Source organism: Grammomys surdaster, unplaced genomic scaffold (genome assembly GCF_004785775.1).
Source record: "Grammomys surdaster isolate TR1022 unplaced genomic scaffold, NIH_TR_1.0 214, whole genome shotgun sequence".
In the NCBI taxonomy this organism is placed as follows: Eukaryota; Metazoa; Chordata; class Mammalia; order Rodentia; family Muridae; genus Grammomys; species Grammomys surdaster.
In genome coordinates, this window is record NW_021604659.1 from 3,483,048 (window position 1) to 3,499,728 (window position 16,681).

Sequence of the window (16,681 nt, forward strand, 5' to 3'; positions counted from 1 at the left end):
TCCCTCCCTCCCTCTCTCTCTCTCTCTCTCTCTCTCTCTCTCTCCCAGCTTTATTTTTCTCTATTTTTACTATAATGACTATTTTCTTAGCCAGGTCCAGAGTTTCAAAGAACTGGAGAATGATAAACAGAATCTGGCCAGCAGAGGGAGCCACTGGTGCTGGAGCTGTGCTGTCTGGGATTCTATGCAGGGCTCAGGGACATGCAAGACCTGGCATGCACTCCTGGCCTCCCAGCATAGAAGAGATGCAAATAGACTCATGGAGAAACTGTGAGAGCAAAGGTGAGCTGCAAGAATAAGTGACAGAGAGACAGGCTGTGTCCTGAGGGGAAGCAGATCACCCTGAGTGAGGGGAAAGAGTGTGAAGACCCAGGAGCATTCTGATGGGCTTCACACTGGGTCACCTCCAAACCCACAGCTGGGCCATCGTCCTTGGACAAGGGTCCAGAGGCTACAGTCTCTGTTCAGAGGAAGCTCCCAGGAGAAGGAGGGTGAGCTGAGGTGGGCTGGGCAGAAGACAGAGCAGGGACAGACCTAACTCAGCTCAGAGGTGCTTGCCAGGAAGCAAACAGAAACTTCTACAAAACTGGAACAGGTGCAGCTGTTTTACGGCTGATTCTGGGGGTTTCCAGGCTGCCCCAGGGCCAGCTGGAGGATACAGGAGACTGGGTGAATGGCAACAAGCCCCTAGCTCACCCCTAAGGAGTCCTCGAGCCACAGGTCTGCTAGCCCCGGATCTAGAAGTTTATTTTAAAGGAAAAAGGACTTAGGTTATTTAGTCTCACCAAAGCCTGGCCTTCTGAGCCAGAGAAAATGGATTCTCAGACATTAAAATGACAACCTTGCCCCCACCTTCCCTTCTCTCTCAACAAGCAGAGGCTTGTTTTTTTAAACAGACTTTACTATGTAGCCTGGCTAACCTGGCATTCTTTATGTAGATCAGGCTGGCCACCAACTCACAGAGATCCTTCTGCCTCCATCCGCAAGTCCTGAAATGACAGCTGTGCACCTCTACCACCTGGGTTTATGTGGTGCTGAAAACGGAAGGGACACGAGAGTCCCATACACACAATGCAAGCGCTCTACCAACAAGCTACACCCCCACTCACCCATCCCAATTTCCTTTCTTATTTTTTTTAAAACCGAGTCTGGTCTGCTTTTTATAGAGCCCACAATTTTCCTCTTTTTCTTACTCATTGAGGAAATAAAAAATCCACCTGAAGCCAACTGCTGGCAGTAAAGTATTTCCCTTTAAGAGAAATAGCGAACAGGCATCTTAACTTATGTCCCTTCACTAGCAACAGGATATACAGATTTTTCTTTTCTCTCTGGCACAGTGTGGCCCACTGGGGGCCTGGGAGGGCCCTGGGCCCTCCAGCCACTGAGGGCTACTGTGGCTACTGGGAGAAGCAGGCCAGAAGAGCAGTCAGATCTGATTTTATGCTTCGTTCTCCTGCCGTTTCCGATTCCTCGGTGCAGGCTCCCTGCAAAATGACCACTTGACCTCTCCCAGAAGAGCCATTAACCTCCATAGTCTGCAGAGTAAACAGCTTAATTTTCTGATGGCGGCATGACAGGAGAAATTACAAAGCCAATTCCCTCTCTCCGTCTGCACAGATGCCAAATGTAAATCACTCCATTTCGAGGAGAGGGACATCCTGCCTCCTCGCACCCTCGGGGAGGCCACTCCAGACATGACTGTAGAGACAGGAGCTCTTCCTGGGCCTCTGGGCTGCCTGGAGAGGCTGCCACCCTCTGGAAGCTGTAGAGCCCTTTCTCTAGGATTGAAACACCCCACCTTCCACCCAAGTCGGAATCTAGAGGGCTGGAGGCTCCACACCATCAAATCAACCGTCACCCACGGCTGAGGGTGCCGAGGTTCTCACCCAGCCAAGAGCAAGCAATTGCTATTTTCATCATCCCTTTCCATTAATGCATTTACTCAGGCAACACTAGTAATCTGGAATAGCCCCTAGCAACGATGAGACTGCATTCAAGAAAAACCAGCCGACATAAATGACCTAGATTACTTTTTCATTATCCAAGGGCAGGGCCCAGATCAGTGAGTTAAGCAGTCCAAGCGTGCCTAGCTCAATGGGCATGAGGGCTCAGTCACCAAAGCACCTGATGGAGATAACTTCCAGCAGGATACCCTGCTGCCTACAAGCCAGGCAGGAACTCCAAAGCATCACGCAACCTCAAAAGTATGAGATTCTCAACTTGTGGTGCTGTTTCTGTCGACCAGGCTAGACATGCACAACCTTTCGGAAATCAGCTCCTGAGATGGAGAACTGTGTCACAGAGATTTGGGTCACTGTGTACAAAGTCATTCCCAAGCTATTGTTTGTTGACCATAAGAAACAGGCCAAGGGTCTGGGGAGATGGCTCAGTACGTAAAACCTTTGCTATACAAGTATGAAGACTGGTGTTCAGGACCCCAGCTCATATAAATGCCTGAAGGACATAATAGCCTTGGAAGGCAGAGACAGAGGACCCCTCGACAGGACGGCGAGTGAGAACGGGCCATACCTCTGATCTGCGTTTGACTGAGAGATGCTGCCTCACTGAATAAGGTGGAAGGTGAATGGAGGATGATACTCCTGACAACCTTGATCCTCCATACACACGTACATGTGCGAGCACAGACATACGCCCACAAGCATGCATATACACATGTGTATGTGCCAATGCACATGAAAACTTGTAACTACACACATGAAAATAGAAAGAAAAAATTCTATAGCTTATAAAACAAGGTCAAGCCTGAGCCCACATTAGTTTCCTTTTCTTGTTGCTGTGACCAAATACATAAATTTTAAGAAAGGAAGGAAACACAGGCTCACAGCCTGAGAGTCACAGAATGCCGTGGTGGGAAAGGCCTGGCGGCAAAGCATGAAGTGGTCTGGTCAGATTGCATCACAAGAGGAAGCAGAAAGAGGTGAATCATGGTAACAAATCAGCCTCTTCCTTTCCCCCTTCCCCTTACTCCAGGACACTCGTACATGGGATGCTGCCCACATTTACAGCGAGTCTTCCCTCTTCAGTTAAACCTCTCTACAAATACCCTCACGGACACATCCAGAAGTGTGTACCCTACATGATTATAAACCCACTCATATTCACAGCATCAGATGAATGTCTGCATCTGAGGTCAAACACCCAAATGCTGGTGTTTGTGCTGGGCAGTGAGACTGCAACGACCTTTCCTTCTTCTTAGGCTCTGTGATTTCTTCAATGAGCATGTGGTAAGGAAGGATGCTAGCAGGCCTTGGGCTATATAGCTCAGTGGTCCAGCCTTACATGGCATGGACAAGACCCTGAGGGGAACAATCACTTTGTTGGCTACCATGGCACATGCCTGTAACTCCCGAGGGCAGGAGGTAGAGGCAAGGGAATCAGAAGTTGAACTATATAGAACAATAACTAGCTTCAGGCCACCCTGGGAGTGTGCCAGGCCCTGTCTCAGTAATGAAACAGGGTTGGAAGGATAGCTCTGCAGTTCAGAGGACTTGTTCTTAAGAGGACCTGAGGTTAGTTCCAAGATTCCACATGGTAGTTCACAAGAGGCCATAATTCCACTTCCGAGGATTCTGACACTTTTTCTGACCTCTGTGGGTAGCATGTATATATGTAGTGCACTAAATACATGTAGGTAAAACACTCATACACATAAATTTTTTAAAAAAAGTGGTGGTGGTGCACACCTTTAATTCTAGAACTCAAGAGGCGGAGGCAGGTGGATCTCTGAGTTCAAGGTCAGCCTGGTCTGCACAGTAAGTTCCAGAACAACCAGAACTATACATAGAAACCCTGACTTGAAAAAAATAAAAACAAGCCAAAATTCTCTTAATTAAAAATGAATAAAAAACGTATTTAAAACAAAAAAGATGATGCCGGAGGCTGCATCCTGACTGTCCTCCAGAGGTCTAAGAGCTTGGCCCACAGCTGACAGCAATGTGGAGAGGCGGTAAATCCTTAAGGAGGTGGGGTCTAGTAAAAAGAAGTTAGGTCTCTAAACGGGGCCTTTTGAGGGGATACTGGGATGCCTCCTCTTTCACTCTTTGCTTCCCTGCCTCCGTGGAGATGAGCTGGATTCGTCTCCTCCCATGATGTCCACCCTCACCAAAGGCCCAAAGCAAGGCACCATGAAGCCCTGAGATTGTGAGCCTCCCTTTCAGCTGTTTACCTCAGGTATCGCTCGAGTGACAAAGCTGACTAGCACGGTGTTCAGGTGTATACACAACCAAAGTATGGGGACCAAATCCCAACTCTAGAGTGAAGGCACCCAGCACCTAGCACCCAGCACCCAGCACCCAGCCCAGAGCATCCTCCCAGACCCCAAGTCCACCTGTTACTATAGCAAGTATCCCTAGGAACCATTCCTGATCATTCTGTGCTATGTCTTGTGCTAAGTAAGGGACCTTTGCTCCCTTTACCATAAACTTTGGACAGTGGACACCTGGCCTTTGAGGTCTCCTGGGGCTGAAGCCCCCACCTCTCTCCTGGCCCAAGATTCATACAGAAACTTGGTCAGGCAGCTCTGGAAAGATAATTAAAGGGGGAAAAAAAGGAAGAGTGAAGAGAAAAGGCGAGGGAGGGAGGAGAGCCTCTGTGCTCACTCCCAAGCCACCTGAGGGAGGACAGCCCCTGTGCTCACTCCCAAGCCACCTGAGGGAGGACAGCCCCTGTGCTCACTCCCAAACCACCTGTCTGAAGCTGTCTCTACTTGGTCCCATCACAGAGAATCACAAAGCACAGGGCAGAGCTGCCCAGCACACTCCCTCTGCCGCCCGCCACCTCTGCCGACAACTCACCCTTTTCCCAGGGATATGAGCACGGGGTCTTTCAGCTCCATTAGCACTTGGAAGGCTCGGTTCATGTTCTGATAGGAAAAGGCTTCCCCAGCGTCCGCAATCACCACACAGTTTGGGTTGGACATATCAATGTCATCAAATTCTGAGCGGACTCCTGGAAAGACAAGAGAGACAGACAGCCCTCAAGTCCAGAAGGCGGCCTACTCCCAGCTCCTAACAAGGGCACCTTCTCTCTGCCAGGTCTGCCTGGCAGAATATGTATTTCAGAACAGCCTTGTGATGTTTTGAATGAAAATGGCCCCCACAGGCGCACAGGGAGTGGCATGCACCTTTATAAGGTGGCATACACTTTTAATCCCAGCAGAGGCAGGCAAATCTCAGAGTTCAAGGCCAGCCTGATCTACAAAGTTCCAGGACAGTCAGAGCTGCACAGAGAAATTCTGTCTCAGAAAAAAATAAAAAAGAAATAAAAAGAAATAAAAAAGAATTGCCATGGTGATAGTGTCTCTTTACAGCAACAGAAACCCTTAGACAGACCTGAAGCTGGGAACTATCCAGGCATAAATATACTGACATGGCTAAGAGCATGAACACAGTGGTACATGTAACCCTATGATGAGCCTCTAGGCTGGGAGGAGCAGCTTTACACAGAAGACTACTTTCTGTGAAAGAGAGGGTTACCTCAGCAGGCCCAGCTTGCTCGAATCCTGTACACTCCAGAGAAAGGCCTGCTTTTAAGACAGGCCCTCTAATGGCTCTAGGAAGGACCCCAGGGACCCTACAATCCTGTTTGATAGGAGGGATTTGCACTCCTGACCAACTGGGTCATACTGGGTCAGTCTGATCTTGAGTGAACTGTTTGGATGGAGATGGAGTCCCTAAGGTCAGTCACGTGGGGACTGTGTACTTAGATGACTAGCCCTTCTCAAAAAACTGTAGGCACCGAAGCTCCCATGAGCTTCCCTGTCGCCAACCTGCAGTGTCACACTTCACTGCTGAGACAACCGAGCACATCCAGCGTAGGGACAACTGGGATTTCACGCCTGGTTTCTCCTGCCCTTTGCCCCACACAGCCCCTCCCTTGTTAAGCTGAGCTGTGGTCTTTCACTGTACCCAGCTTTAACCCCAAGTGCAATGTCTCTCTGAGTTCTGGGGGCCCTTCCAGGGAATCACTGAAACCTAAGGTGGTCTTTGGGGTCCCTGGATCAATTATACATTGTATAACTCTATTAGGATGAAATTTTAAATTAGGTACATTTATTTACATCATCACTAATGTCACTAAGGGGGTAGGGTTGGGGACTGACAGGAAGGGTGTGCAGGAAGCTTCAGGATGATAATATTGGAGATCTCTAAGGATGTGGGATTCCAGGGGCATGAAAATTAAGGCCAGCAAAAGTGCAGTAGAGAGCCAAGCCCAGGCCCACACCTTTAATCCCAGCACCAAGAGGCAGAGGCAAGAGGATTCCTGTGAGTTGGAGACAAGCCTGGGCTACAGATCAAGTTCCAGGACAGTCAAAGATACACAGAGAAACCTTGTCTTAAAAAATAAATAAATAAATAAATAAATAAATAAATAAATAAAAGTGTAAGAGAGGTCTGAGCTTCTCACATGTAAAAATCTTCTATCAGCAGAAAAGAAAACAAACTGACCACATACCGGGCTCTATGAAACGCTGAGGACTGTAGCAACATCCACTGGGGAATGATTCAAAAGTAAAACTGACAAGACAGATGGAGACATGGATGCACACAGACCTAGAAAACACTATAGAATATCTTTCTCTATGTCCAGGAGGCTGAAAAAATTATTTTAATAGCATGCGTGCGTGCGTACACACACATGCACGTGAAGGGTAGGACAATACTGGGTGTTTTCCTCAACGGCTCTCCACCTTGTTTGTTGAGACATATCTCACCGAAACTAGAGTGTGCTAATTGGGCCAGACTGATGGCCAGCAAACCCCAGGAATCCTCAATGCCCTCAATCCTTGGATTATAGGGGTACACCACTTTGCCCGGCTTTTCACATGGCTGTTGGGGATCAAGCTCAACTCCTAGTGCTTGTGTAGCAGGCAATTTACTGACTGACTCATCTCCATACCTGCCCCCAAAGTAAATGATTTTTGAGGTCTGTTATATACTTGAAGATTTTCATAGTAAAGTATTAGGGAGGAAACATCAGTAAGAAAACCTAGAGAAAGTCAAAGCCTGAAACCAGGTACAGCAGTAGAGGAAGAACATTTGCCCCGCCCCCTCAGCTTCTGTTATGGCAGCTGGATTCTTTGGTTAGCACCACCTCTGAGCCAATGTTGCATCTGCCACTCCTGCCTCTATGCCTCTTCCATGACTAACAACCCCTTTTCCCCCAGGGAACAAGAGATAGAATTTCTAAAGACCCTGGCAGGGTTCCTGACTACAGACAAACGATAGTAGAAAGAAGATTTTTTAAAGGCTGAGCATGATTCCCTTAATTGGTGCCAGGGCAATGGATTCCACCCTCCAGCCTTCCAGAGAGTGTGCTCCACCTCAGATGAGTGCCTTGCCTCTGCTCAGAGATTTGTTAAAATGAACACAGTACTGAGGGAGGGAAGAAGGAAGGAAAAGACAACGAGTGACCTCAAGTATTTGAACCCCATTTTTCAATAGTCACCCCCTCCCTCTGCTTTGCTCCACAAAAGCTCCTCCCCACTGAGGGCTCAAGGATCTCTGGTCTTGCATTCAGACCCAAATCATCTGGATTCAGACCTTGCTCCAAAAGCCATTTGCAAATTTCACCAACCGGCAGGACTAGGTATCACTGAGGCAGTTCAAGGCTGTGGTTGGCAGGTTTTGGAAAGCTATAAACTGCAATCTTGATTTGCATACTCTCATATTCATCCCTACCCTTCCTTCCTGCTTTCCTCTCTGTCAATAATCCCTTAGGTGAGTCCCTGACCTCTTGCCTAGATCTAGAAAACCCACTTCAGGCTTTACTCCCAGGAGCATCCTGAAGCTAGCTAGCCTTGAGGATGGAGGTCAAAGGGGGATAGTAGGGGTCTGGTCTTACCTCTCCCCATCCCCCAGCAGGAAGCCTCATGAATTCTGTACCCTGAAAACTCACAAGTGTCATGGAAGAAGGTTTGATGTGCATGTGTTTCCTATGGTTTGGCCCAAGGAGAGGTGAAGGCCTTCTCCCCAGGCTTCACCTCAAAAAAAACAAGTCTAAGGCAGGTCTACCTTCATGGATGAGCAAGTGTGGACGCAGGCCTCGCTCCTTCAGGATCTGGCAGGTGGCTGGTGCAGGGGCAGTCACTTCTCCTTCTGAGATGTCAAACCCCAGCCGCTGAAGTATCCCCACCAGCTCTCTCCGGGATTTCTGGGACTCATTGGTACAGAATCTTACTTTCAGCGGGGACCGTTTCAGTCTAGGACAGGAAAACACAAACGAGAATGAGAGAATGTGTTCAGCACAGAACAATATGGCCTCCTGAGGAGAGACCCAGAGAGGGACTTTTGTAAGGGCAGCTGGTTAAGTAGCAGTGCAGGTCAAGTCACTGTGAGTTGATGAGGTGGATCAGACAGACACAGATGTGTTCAGGCTAGGATCTCACAGCTGGAACAGACCCACTTCTTGACATGGAGAATGCTGGCAGACCACATCTCTAAATGGCTTGTCTATCCTAACATGATCTGAGTCAGCTGAGACTCCCTAAGCTCCTCCCACTTCTGCTTGGAACACTTCACCCCACCCGCACTGGAGACATGTCACCTTTCCACCTGTGCTACTTTTATCTGGCCCTCCAGACCCACACATCAATTCCGCACCACCATATGCCTGGCCCAGCTGCAAGCTGCCTCAGAATGCCCACCCACAGCTGTTTGTCCACCTCATTCACAGAGCCTGCATTTCCCATTTCCATGGGTTACTAACTCTGGGTCCATACTTCTCCATCCGAGTAAGGCAGAGGTACCAAGCTGAGGTTTGACTTCTCCATCATATCAATAAACAGGGAACCCCACTTTGCATAAACCCAGAATTGAGGTTCCATAAAACTGAAGGACATTGAAAGCCAACAGCTGTTGAGGGTTGGTCTGGTGCTGTGTATACAAATGCTAAATTCTGAACCCCAAGATCTAATTGCCCCCAGACCTGTTCTTGCTGTGTAAACCTTGCTCCCCAATTTAAAGTTTGTAGTTAAATAAAAAGTGTCTACAGCCAATTACTAAAAAATAATAATAATACAAGTAGGAGTGGCCTCGCTTACCAGGCTGCAGGTTGCAAGGAGAGAAAGAACAGGAGAAAGAAAAGAAGATGGAGAGAACAGGAGGTCTCCATTAGATATGATGAACCAGGACCACGGGGCTGAGAGAAGTCCATCCTGAGGACTGATGGAGCAGAAACAACCTGGGTGAGACACAAACAGCAAGGAGCTTGGGGGGCATAGCTGGGAAGTAGCCAGTCTAGCATAGAAAAATAGTTTAGGGATAATCACCCAATAATTGTGCTAAAGCTGATTAAATAAATCAGTAAAACTCCACCTTGATTATTGGGGGGTAGGGGAGGCTGGCTGGGTCATACTAAGAACTAATAGAGTTATTAACAGCACTTACAAGAAACAGCACCATGACCCTTCCCTCAGAGTGTTCAGGTGGCACTTAGGTGAGTTCTTTGGACACAAAGTCACAGAAAGGATACCTCGAGAAGCCCCCAATGAGATGACATTTTACCCATCTACAGATAATCACTGTGCACTTGCTGTACCCTGGGTGCTGGGAATGGACACGTATTGTGGCCTTCCCTGGCCACAGTTCTCGGTAGCATGAAGGTGGCTGGCAGTGAACAAGAAGGATCACAGGAAAGGCAACTGTACCTGGGAGGAGAGGGGCCCTGGAGGACACACATGGGGTGAAGGGATAATGGCTAGATAGACAGAAAGGTTGGGGAGGCCCTCACTGAGAAGCAACCTTAAGGAGTTGTACGAGGAAGCAAAGGAAAGGCCATCCAGCAGCAGGAGTGGATCCTAGGAGGCAGCCAGCACACAGACTGCACAGGGACAGCAAGCTTAGCCATGGGGTTTGTGAGAGGTGGGAGAACATGGACCTGCCTCAGGAGGAAGGACAGAAAGCCTTGGGTCTTTCTGGGGCTCAGTTTCATAACCTGTGAAATGAGATAAGTTATATCCTCACTAGGATTGGGCCTCCCAGGCCATCAATGGGTGTGGACTTCAAGCCCCAGTTTTAAATGACTGGATCTGTCACATGACACCTCTTTGACTGAGACCATATCTATAAGATGAATACTGAAGAGCACACTCCTTCACCTACGTATGTTCTTTATGAAGACACATGCATTTAACATTGGAATGCATCGACTGTAAAAACAGAGCTTACAGGATGTATGAGGTCAAGACAGCCTCCCAGTGTCATGGAGATCAGTGAGAGCATATTTAGGGACACTGCTTAAGAGCAGGGCCTGGTGACCATCAGCATAGTTGTTTGTTTTTGCTGAGTTTCCCTGTTTTCATTTTTAAAATTACATTAGTTTAGTTTATGGGGATCATATGTGCAACAGTATGTGTGTGTAACTCAGAAGACCCGTTAAAGGAGTTGTTGATTGTATCCTTCTATCTCGTGGGCCCCAGGGACAGAACTCAGCTTGTCAGACTTGTCGACCTCTTTTTGTTCTTTGAGATGGAATCTTAATTCTAGAACAGAAATTGGCCTGGAAACTCATGGCAATCCTCCTGCCTCGGCCTCCTACATGCTGGGATTGCAGACATGGGTTTTGTTATTGTTGTTGAAATAGTCTTATCGGTGTAGCCCTGGCTGGCTTGGAACATGAGATTCTCCTGCCTCTTCCTAAGGTTTGTTAGATAAAGTTGGAGGAAGTTTTTGTGCACTGTGTATTCAAATGTTGATTTCTGTAACCTGAGATCTGGTTGCAGTCCAGGCTTTCATATTGTCATTATTATAAAGCATCTTCCGACTCGGTATTTTGTAAAACATTGTTCTCCACCATCTTCTGATTGGTTAAATAAAGAGCTGAACAGCTTATAGCTGGGCAGGAGATGAAAAGGCAGGACTTTCAGGCTCAGAATGAGGGAGAGGGTCTCAGGTGGGGACCAGGGAGTAGCTATCAGGACACAGATGAAGAAGGAGGTTCCAGGGCAATTCTAGGATGGCAGGTAACGGGCCACCTGGCTGGGAAATAGGTTAGAATAGCTCAGAATCTGCCTAGCTATACTGCCTGAAGCTTTTAACAAGTATAAAGGTCTTTATGTCACTATCCAGAGCAAGAGTGGGCATAGAAAGCCCACACTTTTACAAAAATACCCAGGTCCAGGAGAGTTCTGTAGGCTAAGTGAATGGAGGAAGAGCGTCCCTTCCAGGTGTGGAGACCCACCCTCCCAGGTTGCTAACAACTTCCACTGAGAAAACTGAGTCTGGAGGATGAGTCTGGTGGTGGGCCATGGGGAGATAGGGATGAGCTGGGCATCTGCCTGCCATGGGGCAGCAAGTGGGAGAGTAGGAGCCTCTTTCTGCCATGTCTGTGATGTTCACTCCACTCTGTCTCTATTATCGCCTCTGTTTCTCTAGGACATCCAGTATCTTCAGCCTTCCAACTTATGTGTTTATTGTCCTCCTCCCCGAGTTCAGCAACGTGGTCTGCTGAATTCTGTATGACATCTTCATGCTGGGCACACAGGGAATCCTTGGAAAAGTCTAAAACATTTTAGCTGCCACTTCCCTTAGGCTGTCTCTGATCCTCTGGGCCTCCAGCTCCCACAGAAGCAGGTGAGTTTCAGGGATTAGCCAGTCCTATGGCTAGCAGGTGCCATTTATGAAGAACTCTGTAGGTCTACAGCCATCCACACACAGACCACATCTTCCACAGTCTTGGTGATTCACTCCTTTCTTATTATTTGTCTTTCCTAATCAGAAGTTTATGAATGACCAATTACTCTCAGTGGTTAATTGCCCTTCATAAAGATGGCTTTTTTATTTTTAAATTAGGCAGTTAATATATTGTGACTAATAGCATCACCTTGTGTATTATGGATGGGTCTTCATTGATTGGTGCCTGGAATGTGTGATTCACACCCAAGTTAATGGAGCACGTGAGTGAAGAAGTGCAGGGGTCTCGGGGGACTAATTACTGCTAATGAATGGTGATGTGACCTTCTCAGAACAGTGAGCAATCGGTATGACAGCGAGATGGCAGAGCCTCACATCTGTCACTCCAAACACAACTTCTGATGAGGGTGGGAGGGAACAGCTCCTTGTCTCTTCTGAGGTACCAATATGAGTTCGTTGGAAATCAGTGCTTCCTCTATGCTAGCTTATCTGTCTGGGGATAATGAGGTTGGAATTATGTATGCAGAACCCTCTTTCTGAGCCCTGTCCCTTTATGCCACCAACAATTGTCCCCTTTTGATATGTCAACACAGACCCTGTGACCACCGGGGCCAGCCCATGAGGTCTCTTTATTTAAAATCACTGAAAATCATTACAGTAGTCACTACTGTTACTAAGATAGTGAAACATGAGCTGGAGAGATGTCCCAGTGACTAAGAACACATTCTACAGGTACAGAGGACCCACGTTTGGTTCCCAGCACCCATGTGGCAGCTCACAACTGTATGTAACGTCAGTTCCAGGGGATCAGACAGCCTCCCCGGCCTCTGTGGGCATTGTACACACATGGTGCACAAACACCCATACACATAAAATTAAATATTAATTTTTTTAAAATGTAATGCTAATAAACCACCAATACAGGTTTTCATGGAGTCTTGGCTCTGGGGAAGCACTGTCATCATACTGAATGTCCATGGCCTGATCTTGATCTTGTCTTCACACCCCAGGGCAGGTCCTCCTCACAGGTGACCCTTGCTATCTACGAGCTAACTGAGTAAATGTATTCCCCACTCAGGAGAAAGAAGGGAAGTCTTCTAGAAGAGAAATGCCCCAGGTCATCTGGCCCAAGAGCATAAAGCTTTTGGGGCTCTCAGCTCTATATGAAGTGTGCAGGCACAGAGGGCAAAATGCCCAGGACCTTGAAATGTAGCACTATGCCCCAGGCAGGGCCCAGCAGTCCCGACTGTCTGCTCTGGGGCATCCGACTCTCGAGAGGGGTGAGACATGTGTGGGCCAGACCTGTGTGTATACCTGGGTTGAAACTGAGATGGGCAGGATGGTGTACATCAGTGTGAGGCCTGGATGGCCTAAGCTATGGACTGAACTACGCCTCACCAAATTCCTACATTGAGACTCTAATGCCTGCCTCCCATGTGACCATACTTGGAGACAAGGCCTATGAGCAGCAAATTATGATTAAGTAGAATCATAAAACAGGGGTCCCCATATGATAGGCTTGGTATCCTCAAAGACCCCACAGGCTGGGTACGGTGACATATGCTTGTAACACTAACATTGAAGGCAGAAGCAGGAGGATCACTGTGAGTTTGAGACCAGCCTGGTTTTCAAGGCAAGTTTCAGGCCTACTAGAGATACATAAAGAGATGCTACCCCCCAAAAAAACTGAAAGACCCCTGAGAAGCCTAGTGAAGCTGTCCCCCCCCTTCTTTGCAGCCCCATCTCTCTCAGCGCTCACACAGCAAGGAGATCATGTGAAAGTAAAATGGCTGTCATCTATCAGCCAGGAAGAAATGTCACCAGAACCCAACCACGCAAGCACCCTGATAATGGGCATCCAGTGGCTCCAATAAGAAACATAAGCAGTGTAAGTCACAGCTTGGTGGTATCTGTTACAGTGACCCGGGCAGAGGGAGCGGTGAGACCACAGCTTCAACTTTCTACATCTCTCTGTGGGCGTCAGTGCCACATGCTACAGATCTGGCCTTGGAAGGCCTAGAACAGATTCCAGATCATGAGGAAAGCCCAAAAGGCACAGCCTACAGAGAGCTACAGAAGAGACCCGGATGAAGGACAGAGGCTGCAGGTACACTCCAATACCCAAAAGCCTTGAAGGGGGATGCTCCTGGCTGGCCTAAAGGCACCACTAAGACTGTGGCCAGGGTCTTAGCCACTGACCCATCCCCCAAAGAGTTCTACTTCCTGTGACCCAACTGGATCTTTGAACTGACCTTAACCTCAGCCAGCAGGCCAGGATTCTCCTCTGAGTGACAACATTGCCCTGTGCAATTACTGTGCATCAGATGAGCCGGTCCCTTACAAATCACCTCGGACTTTACACATCTGCTGGCTGTCGGGCATCTGCCAGGAGCACTCACCCGAAAATAATGAAAACCCTCTCATTACTGTTCCGTAGCAGGTAAAGTGTTAGGACAATTATTGGACATCCTGAGTGACCTTGGGACAGCTCAAAGCCTGCCCTCTCCAGCTTGCCAAGGGCTGAGAAGCTGAAGAGTCATGAGCTCCCCTCAGAGGGACCAGAAAAGGAGGCCCGGCAGGGCCAGGAGATTGCCAGGGAAAGAACAGCCGGGGTCCCTCCTCTTCCCACAGCCCTGGCTTTTGCTGCCTTTATCTGCCTGGAGGTCCTCTCATTATCTGTGTCTGTATCTTCATCGGCCGCTGGATTGGAATCCTATCGTTCTTTAAGGCCAGGTCCACGTGCTCTTCCCTCTAAAAGCCTCATCTTACCCTGTTCACACAGAGGCCATCCTCCACTCGTTATACTCTGCATGACACCAAGACCTCCTTCTTCCTGCTGCTCTGCCAGCTCTGGGCTCCTGGAGACCAGAGCTGTGACTTCAGCATGTCATATCCTTTGCTTCAATAGACATCACAGGAACAGACAGGGCAGTTTGGGCAACTAGGTAGGACTGTGGTGCCGTGGGAGAAGTCAGGTTCCCAAATCCAAAGGGGTCATGGAGACCACAAGACTATACAAAACTACTGAGCAGGATCATTGGGACCCCCACAGAACAGGGCCATCCAAGGGTTTAAACCATATGTTTACAGGCTAAAAGTCCATGCAGCAATCTCAAACTTGGGAAACGGTAGTTCAAAGGCTCCCTGTGGTCCACAATAGACAGGGAGTGACCAGCACACTCTTGAATAGAGGTTACTTGAAAGCCTTCTGGTTCCTGTCCAAAGTCAGTCTGACGTGGTACCCAAATCTACGCTGCAGATCCTACGACTCAAATTCCAAGTTGGATCCACCTGGTACCAGAGAAGCTCATGTGGCAGAGACTGGAAAGGCCTTTCCCTCAGTCTTCCACTACTCTAACCACTAATCCGACTCAGACCTCACCTACGGTGGGAGGGAGGGTCTCACGTACTATTGAAATGGGAAGCTGGGTCTCAAGAGGCCATTTCCTGGAGGGACGTGCCAGTCAGTTACTTTTCTGTTGGTGTGGCAAAATACCTGGTAAAGCAGCCTGAGGGAGGAAGGGTCTATTCTGACTCCCAGTCCAAGGGGTGCACATTCCATCATGGTGGGGAAGGCCCGACAGCATTTGAAGCAGCAGGTCTCGACTGTGTTCACAGCTGAGAAGCACAGAGAGATGAATGCTGGTGCTCAGCTAGTTTCCTCCTCCTTATTCAGCCTGGGACCCTAACTCACAGAGCAATATCATCCATCAAAACCTCTGCCTCAGCCTCCTGACTGCTGGAATCAAGCATGCACTACCATGCCTGGCTCCTGAAATGCTTTTCATCCTTGTTTCTTTCTTTCTTTATAAAGAAGGTGCCAAGGAGCCCAAGTGGGCTTCGAAGTCAGTATGTAGTCAAGGACGACCTTGAACTTCCGATTCTCCAGTTTCCTCCCAAACTGAGATCATAAGCCACCTCACTTCAGAGCTGTCACTCAGAGGGTTCTCGGGCTACATGCTGGAGACACTATCAAGACTGGCACAGAGGAGACACACCTCTGAGACCTCCGTGAACTCCTCACTCACTGACAGCAGCAGAAGACCCTCAGTGGTGGAAGGCACCAAATACAGCACAAGCTTGGCTGGACCTGCGACACCTTCCCAGTGCAGCCTTCCCACCTGACAATAGTTATCTGATGACCACCCAGACCTCCTCAAGCTCCAGTGAACAGTGTTGGGTAGTGTCCCATGTGGTGGTCACTATGTGTGGTCAGAGTCCAAACTCTGAGCAGAGAGCAGAACAGCAGTGCAAAGTGGCAGGCCTTAGTTCCTCTGGATGAAGGCCACTAAGCCAAGTGCTTTCAGGAAGACAATGTGACTTAGGCAGGACCCCAGCCAGGGCCCTTACAAAACACACAGTACGCCTTCCCTGTGCTGATGCCCGCATCATCTGCCCTCGGAACACCCAACCACTGTGTTCTCTATGACGTGCTTGAGCTTAGATCACAGGGACACGCCAAGGCCAGAGCATTGATTTCACAGCAATTGACAAACAGGTGAGTCAAGTGCATGAACTTGGTAACCAGGGAGATCCTGGTGACCCTCTGTCCTAAGTGGGTGACACAGAAGGGAGACTGAGGAATGTGAAGCATGCTGGGGATAGCCGTGGGAACAAATCTCACTCTCCAGCCCTGCAAACCCAGCTGGCAGGCAGTCATCCCCAAGCAGCAGTGGCCTTCAACAGGCTAGACTGTCGAGTGCCAAACAACCCAAGGACAAGGTGAAGCTGGGCTCAGAAAGTAGGTGTGCCTCCCTATGTGTTCTGCAGCTTGTAGCCTGCACCTCTCAAACCCTGGGTTCCTCATTTATGCAGCAAGGCATTCACAGCAGATACCAGATAGGGCTGTTGATTCGATATTTAAAGAGACACCTGGGAAGTACATGGCAAATTGCAAACACTAAACAGTAAATGCCAGTGATGACTATATGGTGACCTGTGCTGTGTTGGCCATCTCAACCTTCCAGATAGGTTCTGTCCAATGGGAAGCCAGGGTTTCCATAAAGCAAGACCAGAGGAGAGGATCCCAG

General features: G+C 48.6%; 1 protein-coding gene across 1 annotated transcript in view; it reads right to left on the reverse strand.

Annotated features, from left to right (window-relative positions):
- Positions 1–16,681, reverse strand: part of Lhpp (phospholysine phosphohistidine inorganic pyrophosphate phosphatase) — a 97,320-nt gene that overhangs the window by 69,919 nt on the left and 10,720 nt on the right. Inside the window, exons 2-3 of the mRNA XM_028772539.1 lie at positions 8,034–8,221; positions 4,815–4,968 (exon numbers count right to left, since the gene is read on the reverse strand). Of these exons, the coding sequence (XP_028628372.1) occupies positions 4,815–4,968; positions 8,034–8,221 (342 nt within the window). The remainder of the gene's footprint in view (positions 1–4,814; positions 4,969–8,033; positions 8,222–16,681) is intronic.